General features: G+C 37.3%; 1 protein-coding gene across 2 annotated transcripts; it reads left to right on the top strand.

The window, feature by feature from the left end:
* Window positions 1-18: 18 nt before the first annotated feature.
* On the top strand, window positions 19-7,962 carry LOC110452201 (regucalcin-like). Of its 2 annotated transcripts, none has more exons than XM_021500569.1 (6): window positions 19-106; window positions 1,946-2,111; window positions 2,948-3,127; window positions 3,701-3,910; window positions 7,143-7,268; window positions 7,588-7,962. In XM_021500569.1, exons 2-6 carry the CDS (start codon window positions 1,955-1,957, stop codon window positions 7,818-7,820), a joined length of 906 nt encoding a protein of 301 aa, XP_021356244.1. In that variant the 5' UTR covers window positions 19-106; window positions 1,946-1,954; the 3' UTR covers window positions 7,821-7,962. The 2 variants fall into 2 exon arrangements, with proteins under 2 accessions (XP_021356244.1, XP_021356245.1); XM_021500570.1 differs by having other exon boundaries at window positions 32-106; window positions 1,913-2,111.
* Window positions 7,963-12,912: the final 4,950 nt, after the last annotated feature.

Below are 12,912 nucleotides of genomic sequence, written 5' to 3' on the forward strand. Positions count from 1 at the left end.
GCGCTTGATAGTCAAGTCGCAGTCGACGCTTGAATTATATCTTACCTGGGGCCCAACAGGGGTATTGGAACGTGAGTCACTCCCATGTTTCTGACTGTTCCGACAGGTAATCATAATGCGTCTGTTTTACATGTTGATCTAGATAAACGGTACATTAATGTTTGAACACAAATACAATATTTAGTTTCAACGTCCATGTGAACATTTAGAATGCAATGTGATCATGTGTAAATAAATAACTTAAAAAATATTGATCAAAATGACAAAGGGAATGAGCTTTCTTACTTTCGTTTTACATCAGTTTACCACCCAAAATATGTAGCTTACCACCCAAATTATGTAGCTTACCAAATTGATTAAATAGCGCCACATTCATGCCTCATCCTAATTCCTATATATATATATATATATATATATATTATATAGGAATTATCAATCACATGACTGGTCCGGATCTTTAATTATCCTATAATATCAAATTTACATTTTGTACATAAAGTATATTGTTTATTCTGTCTAAAAAAATCACTTCAGTACCAAACAGAACACAATACTCAGTTTAGACAAACTGTACCTCACACTTAATACACCGTACCTCACATTTAATACACTGTACCTCACACTTAATACACTGTACCTCACATTTAATACACCGTACCTCACACTTAATACACTGTACCTCACACTTAATACACCGTACCCCACACTTAATACACCGTACCTCACATTTAATACACTGTACCTCACACTTAATACACTGTACCTCACATTTAATACACCGTACCTCACACTTAATACACTGTACCTCACACTTAATACACCGTACCCCACACTTAATACACCGTACCTCACATTTAATACACTGTACCTCACACTTAATACACTGTACCTCACATTTTAATACATGTTCACTTAAGTACCTCACATTTTAATACAATGTACTTCTTTTTTAATTACACAGTACCTTATATCTAAATACAACATATCTCATATTTTAATACACTGTATCTCATATTTTAATACACTGTATCTAACATTTAAATACACTGTACTTAACAATTAAATACACTGTACCTCATATGCTGTATTAAATTTTAATAAACTGTACCTCATATTTAAATACACTAGCTACCTGAATTTGAATATATTGTACCTCAAATTTAAATACACTGTACCTCATATTTAAATACACTGTACCTCATATTTAAATACACTACCTCATATTTGAATATATTGTACCTCAAATTCAAATACACTATATCTCATATTCTGATATGATGACATACTTCATTTAAATACACTGTGCCACATATTTAAATACGTATACACTGATTTTCATAGTTGAAATATACACTGTACCTCACATTTAAATACATTAACCACACACATAAACATAAAATATTATACATAAATGAGCTGCTAGTGCTGTTCTTAATTGTTGAAAATATAGTATAACTTTGATGCACATGTCTGTAAAATATAGAATCAAAGATAGAGAGATTCTTTCAGGCAAAACACACCCACAATATCAGTTTTTAACAGAAAGAAAATATCACATGAAACATTAAACTGGTATTGAAAGGAGTTTAAGGTAAAAAGTAAGATATTCTGTTTAATAACTTGTACTACTGAACATCCTTTCATATTCCCAGGTCTCACAATTTTTTTCAATCATATTAATCATGGAATACACAAAAATAAGTACCCCTGGTATGAACATGTTGCTGTACAGTGGAATTGTTTTACCTCATTACATGATAGTTGTGGAAACATGAAATAAGGGAGAAAAGCAGAAACAAAGAATTTAACCACTGTGTTTACTTTTATTGGATACAAAACTTTCAGGATAAAAAGCTTGTAAATGTGATGGAGATCTGATCAATATGTTTTCATTTTGTATCTATATTGGTAGACAGGTACTAATACTTAACATGTGCTGTTGAAGTCACTTAGGATGTCTGTAGAAGTGGCTATCAAGAATGGCGCCCAGACGATTGGGGAGGGACCACACTGGGACGTTGGGACAGGGACCCTCTTGTACGTCGACATCATGGAAGGGGACGTTCACCGGTGGAGTCCCTCAACTGGTGTTCATGAGAAAGTTCACCTAGGTAAGAAATATAAATATGGATCAGTAAACTTTGAGTGACACATATGTTGCATATTTTGGGTGATCTGGTAGTACAGTGGATAGCGCACTCATCCATCACAAAGACTGCCATGATCTGATTTCCCTGATAGGTCACTTTCCAGATCACAAGGGTTTTTCTCCAGGTACTCCAGTTTCCTTCCACATTAAGACCTCCTACATGATTTCATCTGAGCCAAGAAAAGTGATCAATATTATTAAGGAAAACTTACTTCATAATTGATCATATGTGTTGCAATAATATAGCTGTAATGATGTACTTCAAATGATAAATATTAAAAAAAACAATCAAATGATTAAATACAGTTTTCCCAATTATATGTAACATGCATGTTTCTAGGGGGACAGGCTGTGGACGGTCTCTGTAGATCACACATTTTCTGTCGAGATATCCTCTAAAGAATACACTCCCTGTTTCTTTACTAGAAAATCTCATAATTACCATGCATGTTCTTCCCCTTATATCGATTTTGCTTTTAAGCTTACAGATCTGGTCCAAAGGGCTAGGGGCGAGCTTATGACATACCATGGCTTCCATTGTCGATCTGTCACCAATTCCTTCAAACGACTTCTTCTTCACTGCTGAATGGAATTCGACTAAAAACATCTGTAGGTGGTGGGGATTTAAAATTGCAAAAATAAAAGGGACTTGTTCCCTGCGTAACTGGGCTAGGGGACTGGCCTTATCCCTAAGATCTTATTTGCAATAGAACTATCATTGAAAATTCTTTTCCATGATTGCTTAAATATCCAGTCGAGTGATACAGGCCCTCTTGGCCTCTTATTTTGATTTGCCAGAAAGCCCAGTGACCCTGATAGTGCCAAATAAGAATGGAGGCTATATCATTGCTCAGAACAGAAGTATATGTCACCTAGACTGGGATACAGCAAAACTTACAACCATACATACTGTGGAGGAGGGAACAAGTAACAGGTTCAACGATGGGAAATGTGACAGGAATGGAAGACTTTGGGCAGGTAAATATTGCATACTGTTGCGGAGGGAACAAGTAACAGGTTCAACGATGGGAAATATGACAGGAATGGAAGACTTTGGGCAGGTAATATTACATACTGTGGTGGAGGGAACAAGTAACAGGTTCAACGATGGGAAATATGACAGGAATGGAAGACTTTGGGCAGGTAATATTACATGCTGTTGTGGAGGGAACAAGTAACAGGTTCAACGATGGAAAATGTGACAGGAATGGAAGACTTTGGGCAGGTAATATTACATACTGTGGTGGAGGGAACAAGTAACAGGTTCAACGATGGGAAATGTGACAGGAATGGAAGACTTTGTGCAGGTAAATATTACATACTGTTGCGGAGGGAACAAGGAACAGGTTCAACGATGGGAAATGCGACAGGAATGGAAGACTTTATTTTAAATTTGGGCAGGTAAAGATTATATACTGTTGAGGAGGGAACAAGTAACATGGTTCTCTTGAATGACATTGAGTCAGATATACTAATATGTTGCCTGTAGCTTAATTTAAGGTTACAAGTTAAGTGATGGAGACCCATTGGGCCTCTTGTTGTTGATTGTAGGAACAATGGGCGTTGAGTTGAAAGACAGTGTGGAGATAGAGTGTGGGACCTTGTACAGTGTAGACAGTTCAGGGGTCAAGGGTCACCAAGACAAGGTCACCATTTCCAACGGCATAGCCTGGTCGGGGGACAACCAGACAATGTATTTCATTGACTCCCCGCTGAAGCAGATCTTCGCCTTTGATTATGATGCAGAAACTGGAAATATCAGTAAGATGGTTTGTTTGAAATAATAATTCATATTGAAGTTTGGCTTGAAACAACATCAGAGACATAAGTATTATTAGCTCACCTGGCCCGAAGCATGGCATCCATCATATGAATATCGTCATTATGTCTGACCGTCTGTCCGTCCAGTGTCAATTTTGTAGCTCACTTAGCCCGAACTACTACTAGTCCTTAACGGCTCAGTTGATTTTGGTGTGGAACATCATTGGCCAAATGGTTCTCATTTGTGTATAAACAGGTGGTATGGTATGGCCCAATAGGGGAAATAGAGAAAAATATTTCTCCTTCTGTACAAATGAAGAGATTTAAGCAAAATGTAATTTGGAGCATCCTTAGCATAAAAAGATTCAATTTTGTATAAACTGAGGCTGTGACCCCACCCCCCGTTTGGGAAGAGGGGTGGGCCCGAATTCAATTCAATGACAAAATGAAAGGTAAGTACACAAAACATTCTTTCTCTTGTTAAATTGGGAACCATGTACATTAGCTAGTGTTTGTTGGCATCCCTGATATCCAGAGGCTATGCTCTCTACACCCCTGGAACATGTCATAGCGAAATTGAAGGCACGAAGATGGCTGTTTGATTGGTCTCAGGTAAAAAAAAACAATCGCTAGGCTGATACCTGTCCTTTGAAGATTACAAAGGAGAGACGTCTGACTTCAAAGCCTGTCAATTTTTACCGTTATGTGACTGCAAGATTCTTTTGATGTACTTCAAAGGATCAAACTAGTCATCTCGTCACAAGGTGGCACCCACTGAGCCTTCAATTTTGCTATGACATATTCCAGGGGTGCAGAGAGCAAAAGTGAGCGTTACCCCTGGACATCGAGGATGGTCTGTTGGAGGGTTAGTTATAAATGCCCTTTGGCCGTGGCATTCACATGTTAGTGTTATTGGTAATAAGCTTACCTGCTTAGTCACTGGCAAGATATATACGTATCTATAGACAACCGTTGGTGATTCTATTGTAATCACCAAATAAATATATCTTCATTGCTCAAGTGTCTAGTTAGGGATTTGAGTCTTATTCTTTAATAATAATAATTTGAGGTTCTTATAAACCGCTTTATCACAACCTAGTTTGTAGGTCGTCACAAAGCGGTTCACAAATTATTATCAGTGGTTATAGGGCCTTTGCAACCAGCCAATATCTTTCTCAACTCCCTGGGGAGCATACAGCCAGTGCTGCCATTTCGGCGCTCACAGCTAGCTAGCATTCAACAATTCTAGCACTGCCCAACTACGTACTCATTTACAGCTGAGTAGACTGGAACAAGCGGAATAAAGTATCTTGCTCAAGGATACAACACAGTGCCGTGACGTGACTCGAACCCGCAACCGTTCAGTCACGAGCCAGGCGTCCTACCACTAGACTACCGTGCCTCCATTCTTTGCATTAGACGGGGAATTAGATCAGACCACGGTTTAGTAGATTGACTGAGTTAGCTATAAGTGCGACTCGGCCAAATAGTACAGCAATATGGCTAAGCGGACATTCTAGACGCGTTTGTCCCGAACAGCAATACTAGCCTCTCTGGTCGTCCTGCGTTAGTTCAGCATCTCTAGCAGGGGGTTATCGTTTGGTCACGTTCTGGACACTGTTCGTTCTCCATTTGGTTACAAAAATTTGGATATTGTACATAGTTATAACTGTACATTGTAGCTGTTTCTCTAAGGGCCAAAGATTCGGTCAGTATAAATAGCTTAATCATGTCAAAATCAGTTAGCACAAAATGTACAAAGAATGATAACAGATTAGCAGTATTTGAGATACTAGACAATCGCAGTCCCATTCCCATCATATCTTATAAAATAGTTATAAAAAGTTATAAAATAGTTATAAAAAAGTTATAAAATAGTTATAAAAATGTCGGGTGGAAAGGGATTATTATACGGCATATCAAATTAACTTTTACTTTGAGTGAATTAAACTTCAACAAAAAAATCAGAAGAAAACACTTTTAATTTTTATCCCCACACACAATGAAATCGGCCAGAGATATTGAAGCAGAGGGTGGTCGGGTGGGGCAGTGGGTAGCGTACTTGCCTTTCACCAAGGCGGCCGAGGTAAAATAGATTCCCCGATTGGACGTGAAAATGTATAGGGTCACCTGGCCGACTACGTGGGTTTTCTCCAGGTACTCCGCTTCCTCCCACAATAACAACCCCGCGCACTAATTATAACATCCTTGCCAATTAACAAGAGTGATTAGTATAAGTTGAAATAACTTGTTTCATAGTTGTTGTAAAGTAAGTTTATATTTTAAACATAGTTTTGTCTATCCTTTAATGCAGATTAAGAAGAATTTTCAGTTCATGTCTGGGTACCTCTATAATCAGTTCTAGATGATAATTACTTGCATGAATGATGCAGTTATGGCCCCTTACCCGTATACATGCCGAGGACGTTGAAGTTTACCAAAAATTAATGCTTCAGTGAAAAATGCAGATTTCTTGATATTCCCTTCTTTATCTCTTCAAGAAGAGCTCTTCAAGACGTCTATATCTGGGTGACTGTAGGTGCCACAAGAGTAATCCTGCAATAAACCTCGGTGATTAAGGTCATGTTGCTCTGTACATGTTGCAGCTGCTGAACTTGACCTAAATTTGTGCTTGATTGACTTGGTTCGGAAGAAATTACCCACATTTTTGTGATCATGTATTGTGTCAACAAGAATTTTAAGTCCATATCTGGGTAACTAGAAGTGCTACATATATTATGCTTTAAAGCAATATGGTTTTAAACTAAATATTTTATTTAAATAGTTTCTAAATGTAGTTAAGAAATGCAGCAATTAAATGTGCCATGTTAAGTACTTTGTACATGTTTATAATATATACCTTGCCATGGACAATTGTCTAGAATGTAATATCACAACTTGGACATGTAATCCAGGTTTGTCAAAAATACAGAGGTTACCATGGTCTTAAATTTAGCAGAAACATTTCAACATCTTTTCTCATTAACTCATTTACCCCTGAAATTTCACAATGAACTATTCCATCCTTTGAATTGGAATAGTTCAAATGTGTCTTCAGGGGTGAATGAGTTAACATACCATAAGAACTAGGTGAGTAATACAGAACCGACTGGCATCTTGTATTTTGATATTCTAAGTTTGTAACACAAAGGCTGTCTGTATCTACAATAATTCTCTTCTGCTACCAATACAAACAAGTCTTCCTTATATGGACTTTGTTGCTGTTGCCTAGGTAACAGAAGAGTTGCTGTACATGTAGCCTACGGCTGTCCAGACGGTATGACGATTGACACGGAGGATAAGTTATGGGTTGCCTGTTTTTCAGCTGGACGAGTTGTAAGATATGACCCTGAGACAGGTAAGTAGAAAGATGTTACCTTGAGTTAATGTCTTCAAATTGTAAAATGTGTGGAAATATCTTTTTTTAAATTATTTGAAGAAATTCCCTAATACAAACACCTTTTTCTGATTACTGTAGGTGGAAAAAAAATTTCTACTACAAATTTGGGGGAACCACGATACCTTTCTATATGTAGCAGGAATGTCTTTGTGAAAAATGTTTTATTCCAGATTTAAATTTAGTCACAGTTGGTATTTGACACAAAAAGACAGTCTTATTTACCTATTGCTACAAAATTTAGCTCTTGATTATAATTAGATCATCTGTTTTTGTACAGGTAAAGAGCTAAGAGTGGTTGAGATCCCAAGCAAGCGGATGACATCTTGTTGTTTTGGGGGAGATAACTTAGAGGATCTCTATGTGACCTCATGTGCCAAACATGTATCTGTGGAGAGCCTCACTTTGGAGGAGGTGCTCAAACAGGAACCACTGGCTGGATCTGTATTCAGAGTAACAGGACTTGGGGTCAGAGGTCACGCAGCTAATAAATTTGGTGCTGTGGTCACCTGATTCAGATCTGACGGGATAGTTCACCAGGGTCAAAGTTCACTTGGGCTTTTACCTCTGAGTTTACTGTTAAGATGTAAATCTCAGGAAATATAAATATTAAAGTACATGTAACAATCAGTAGTGATTTGTTTATACGAGGTAATCTCTGTGTTTATTATGTTGGCTGTTCTTATCAACAGGTCGGGGAAAACCACTAACTTGCGTATCACACCCAAACTTGCTTATTATAACCCAATAGGGGTATGGATTTGTTACTAAAAATAGCCAAAATCACTTTAATCTTAACTTTTTCAAATTGTTTGTCCAAGTCGCATTTATTCAGTCATGAAACATAATACAAATGCAAAAATAAACTTTATTTGCATGTGTGAAAGTACCAAAAATAGATGCAGTTAGCCAATACTTCCGGTAACATACATCAAGTTTCTAATTATAAGAGGCCAAAGCTTTCAGTAAACATCTTTTAGGAAAATATTATTAACCTTGTCGTAAATTAATGTGATTTTTAATAATATCTTGCTAAAGTTACTGTTAAAGCGATTTGGGTTATTTTTAGTAACAAATCCATACTACAACTTGTGTATAATAGGCAAGTTTGCATATTACATGCAAGTTGGTGGTTTTCCCCAACCTGATTAAACCCAAGCACTAAAGTTAGTGTGCCGTGGTCAGATGAAATCAGCTTGACCATCTTTAGACAATAGTTTAAAAAAAAACAATGTTTTACTAGATGTATTCATTCAATCCATACATACATAATCATATTTAACATTTACAAATGCAAGGGAAATAACTCTTACACGATTACATAACTTTTACCCTTACAAATCTAGTATCAAGGATAAGGCGATACAAATTACAACTACAACTTTTACGAAATACAATCAAACTGAAGATTTGACTCAACACAAAGTTACTGGACAATATACTAAAATCACAGATAGCAGTCTAGCGACATAGACCTTCTCAAATCAATACGATATACTTTTACATAAAAAAACACTATAATGTACCTGAGTATGGCACAAGGCCTTGGCTACAACCTTTATGTACGACGCCTTCTTCAATCACATGCGATACGGATATACTGTAATTAAATAAAAGGCATCTAAATGAATTTATCAAACCTTAGCCAAATGAGCACAATGTAATAACGCCTCTTACAAAAAATCAAATTACATGACCTCCATTATTAAATTTTAATATAAAAAAATACATTAATCATATCCGATTTCTTATTAAATGAATAACAAATCATCTACACTTAGATTAGATCCAAATAGAATAATCACTCAAATAAAACACATAATACATATACGTTGGGTATTACACAAAGACAAAGAAACACTTACATTACATCTCTTCTTCGGTCACCTATGAGTCCTCAAAAGGTACTAGCATGATTTATTAGCCCACAAAGAAAACAGGCGCCAAAACTGACCACCCAGAACGAACCAATGCCACTTCTGACCAATGAACAACTGTATGGTATACCAACGTAACGAGCAGAACACCACAATGCACCTGTAGATATAACATCACAGCATAGAATACAACACGCGGACCCGGTAGTTACATTAGTATCAACGATACATTACTCGGACTGTGAAATATATACATGGACAGTCGACGCGCTACGGACGGACTTATTATCTCTGTTACAATTTTATGCATGATATGGGCCATTCTCATTAAAGCATTGAGTAAAGGCAGTATACTGGAATCACCTCGTCCGTATATTTAGACATAACATTGCCCAGACAATGATTACCTCAGTTTCCATCTGATTTCCTTGAAACATTGTAGGCGTACATGTATCCGCTACCATTTGTATTTTGCTCACGTGTAACAGCCACTTCTTTCCCCCACTGAACGTTTCCCGGAGTGTTTCCCCCACTGAACGTTTCCCGGGGGTGTTTCCCCCACTAGATAGTTTTTTCCCGAAATTAGCTAGCTATTTTTTTTTTTTTTTACCAGGGGAAGAAATTAACTAGCTGGGGGAAAAAATCAGCTAATAATTATAATAATAATATACAACATTTATATAGCGCACTATATAATTTTAAAATTACTCTTAAGCGCTTTACAACATATGAATAATAGTAATGATTATAATTGTGAAAACAAAAAACAAAGGCTTGCAATCACTTTTATACATTAAAGCAAGCAATGTGCACATAATTGAACAAATAAAAGGGTGGTATTTACATGACGTCTTTGCAGGGATTCTAAAATGCAGACGTGAAGAGGTGAGTTTTGATGTCCCTCTTGAACTTGGCAAGGGTATTTGACTTTCTAATAGCAGATGGTAAGCTATTCCATAACGCAGCCGAAACCCTCACAGAGCATCTGTTTCCGTAGGTCACAGTACGAGATTTTGGGACACACAAAAACTAGCAGATTTTTTTCCCCAGGGAAACTTTCAGACGGGGAAAGTATTGGCTTTTGCACCGGGAACAGATTGCTATAAAGTTTCCTCAAATAAATGACCCTGACTTACTTTCAAGATAACAAAGGTCAAACATGTAAAAAAAAACCTTTAAACACCTTCTTTTGAATAACAAAGAGGCATAGAGCAATGCTGTTTGGCCAGTAGGTACATGTACCTGGGACAGAGTGCTACGAAGTGTCCTAAATTACGTGACCTTCACCTTCGTTCAAGGACACAGGGATCAAATAAGTAAATATCTTTCAACAACTTCTCCTACAATGGCAGGAGGCACTGGGCGATGATATTTTACCAGTAGCATGCTGGGATAGAGTAATATGAAGTTTCATTTAGTCTGGGACTTTCATAGGCCAAGGTGACTCATTATAGGAAAATATTTGCCAAAGAACTTTTATTGAGAATATAATTTGGTATTTCCCGGCCTAGGGACATAGCCCATTGCCTTCCTCACCTGGGCGAACGCTCACATTAAAACCAAAAGTGAGGCGTTACCAAGAGCAGCGCTAGAAAATAAAAGATAGTTAGAAGTTAGAAATCTAAAGATCCTAAATTTTGCAATGATTGCAGCAGATTTACTCTGGTCGCTTAAATGAGACTTTGTCAATATTTATACTAAGACTGATGTTCGAATTCCATCAAAATCAAATTACTGGTTGTGTTTGAAACTTTGGCAATACAAAGACTATAAATAGTCTAAGACAATTTAAAGTTTGAGCGAAATCTGTCTTCAATAAGAAGAAATCATATAACTGTGACTTCTACTCCTAAAACACAAGAGGCCGCTGGTCGGCTTTTTGTTACGCGGCGCCTGTCAAAAGTATCTCGCCCTGTTAACCTCTGACACTGTTGGAGTACTGTCACGTCATGTCATAAAATGCATCTGAATGAACAATATTAGTCCTTTCACTTTATCCACTGATACCTGTGTGTTTATTGACAACAAGGAACAACAAGTAATGAAAACAATTCAAACTCGTCATCAATAAATGACTACGTGTAGCTCACACGTAGACAACGCATACCGTCGTTTATATTTTTTATCTTTCTATTATTTTCCTGTTATAGTTGGGTTTGGGCATGGTTCCTGTTTTGAACAGGAGTAAAAGTCAGAAATCTGCCATTGAAACCCCCATCCTTACCCTTCTTGTCCACAGGGGCCTCATCCTATGACCTGACCTGTTAGTGATAGTCGCCAAAGCACTTCCTACGGAAGAGCATTAGGGCTACGTAGGGAAAAAAACATTTTCGTGTTATATACTCGAAATTTTAAGATAATAACTCGCAATTTCGAGATAATGACTCGCAATTTCGAGAGATTAATTATTTAAATCACACTCTGATCAGTCTTGGTCTTCTTCTAACCTAGAAAAGGTATTTGGTCTTTAATTCTATGACTTTAATGCTGAGACCCCGCATTCTGTTTATTAGGTAAACCGGCTTTGTTTCCCGGTCTTAACATTAAAACACACTCTGTGAACCAGCGTTACAACACGTTCTGTTCTAGTAAATCCTTATAACTAGATAAGAAAATTAACAGTTCCCGGATATCAGCATACATTCTTTTTATAAACACTGTTCTCAATTATTTATTTTTCATTTTTTATTTTTTTGTAAGTGAAAGTTGAAAATGAACAGATCTAGAACAGAGCGTGATGTAGATTCACAAGGAGTATGTTTGATATTGTAGAGAAAGTATTAGACGCGAAAACAAAGCCGGTTTACAGAGTACGGTGTTAAGTTAGCGAAGATAAAGAGTTAAAGACCAGATTATTTGTCCAGTTTACAGAAAGAACCGGATTGGACAGAATCAAGTTAAAATAAAATCCACAGTACATCGAATTAATTATCAAATAATTAAGTGCAAATACATTATAAAATGCCCAATATGGAACTAATGCGCATCTAGATTTCAATCTGTGGCATGTCCTTGGAACCTTCTAGAGGGGCTTTGTGCTTTAAGCGAAAGCAGTATTCCTGTATTAACCATGCATGTTCAATATAAAGGGGAAAATAATTTAAATATTCATTCACTTGTATTTCTATAGCTTCGGGGGTTTCGCTCTCCCGCCCTCCCCTTAACCCTCGCCGAGGCTTCGCCATTGGGCTCCTCCTAGTATGGCTAAACGACAGGTTGTACGACTGTATGAAAATCCTCGATCCGCCCCTGAATTATTTGCATTGCCCATTTCAAAATCTCGAGTTATTAAGTCGAAATTTCGGGTTACATTAACGAGTAAGTAACACGATAAAATGACACTAATTTTTTTACGTGGCCTGAGTGCTCCTCCGTGGTACGGATATTCGAGATCTTTTGTTGTATAGATGTGTTTTGAGGGAAGAGCGGAATGCCCTGCCGTCGTAATGTTATACGTTTGGTAAACGTGTCGTTCTGTATACTATCTCTGAATACCTCGCACATTTCCCCGCGCAATAACATTCCTATTGCTGACAAATTACTCTCAGTGCGAAATCCGTTCAGAGTTGGAGAGGTCGTTGAACCATATGTAACCTTCTCCCAAAAAAACCCACTGCTTTTGTCTGTGCGTATATACTGTTGGGCTTTCCAACCACTACATCGGTGTGTAAACCAGGGACCTGTTTCGAAATTGTAAAGTCTTCCATCACGCCTTGTTCTGTAAAAGT

The sequence above is a fragment of the Mizuhopecten yessoensis genome, unplaced genomic scaffold, assembly GCF_002113885.1.
Source record: "Mizuhopecten yessoensis strain PY_sf001 unplaced genomic scaffold, ASM211388v2 scaffold6459, whole genome shotgun sequence".
Classification (NCBI taxonomy): Eukaryota; Metazoa; Mollusca; class Bivalvia; order Pectinida; family Pectinidae; genus Mizuhopecten; species Mizuhopecten yessoensis.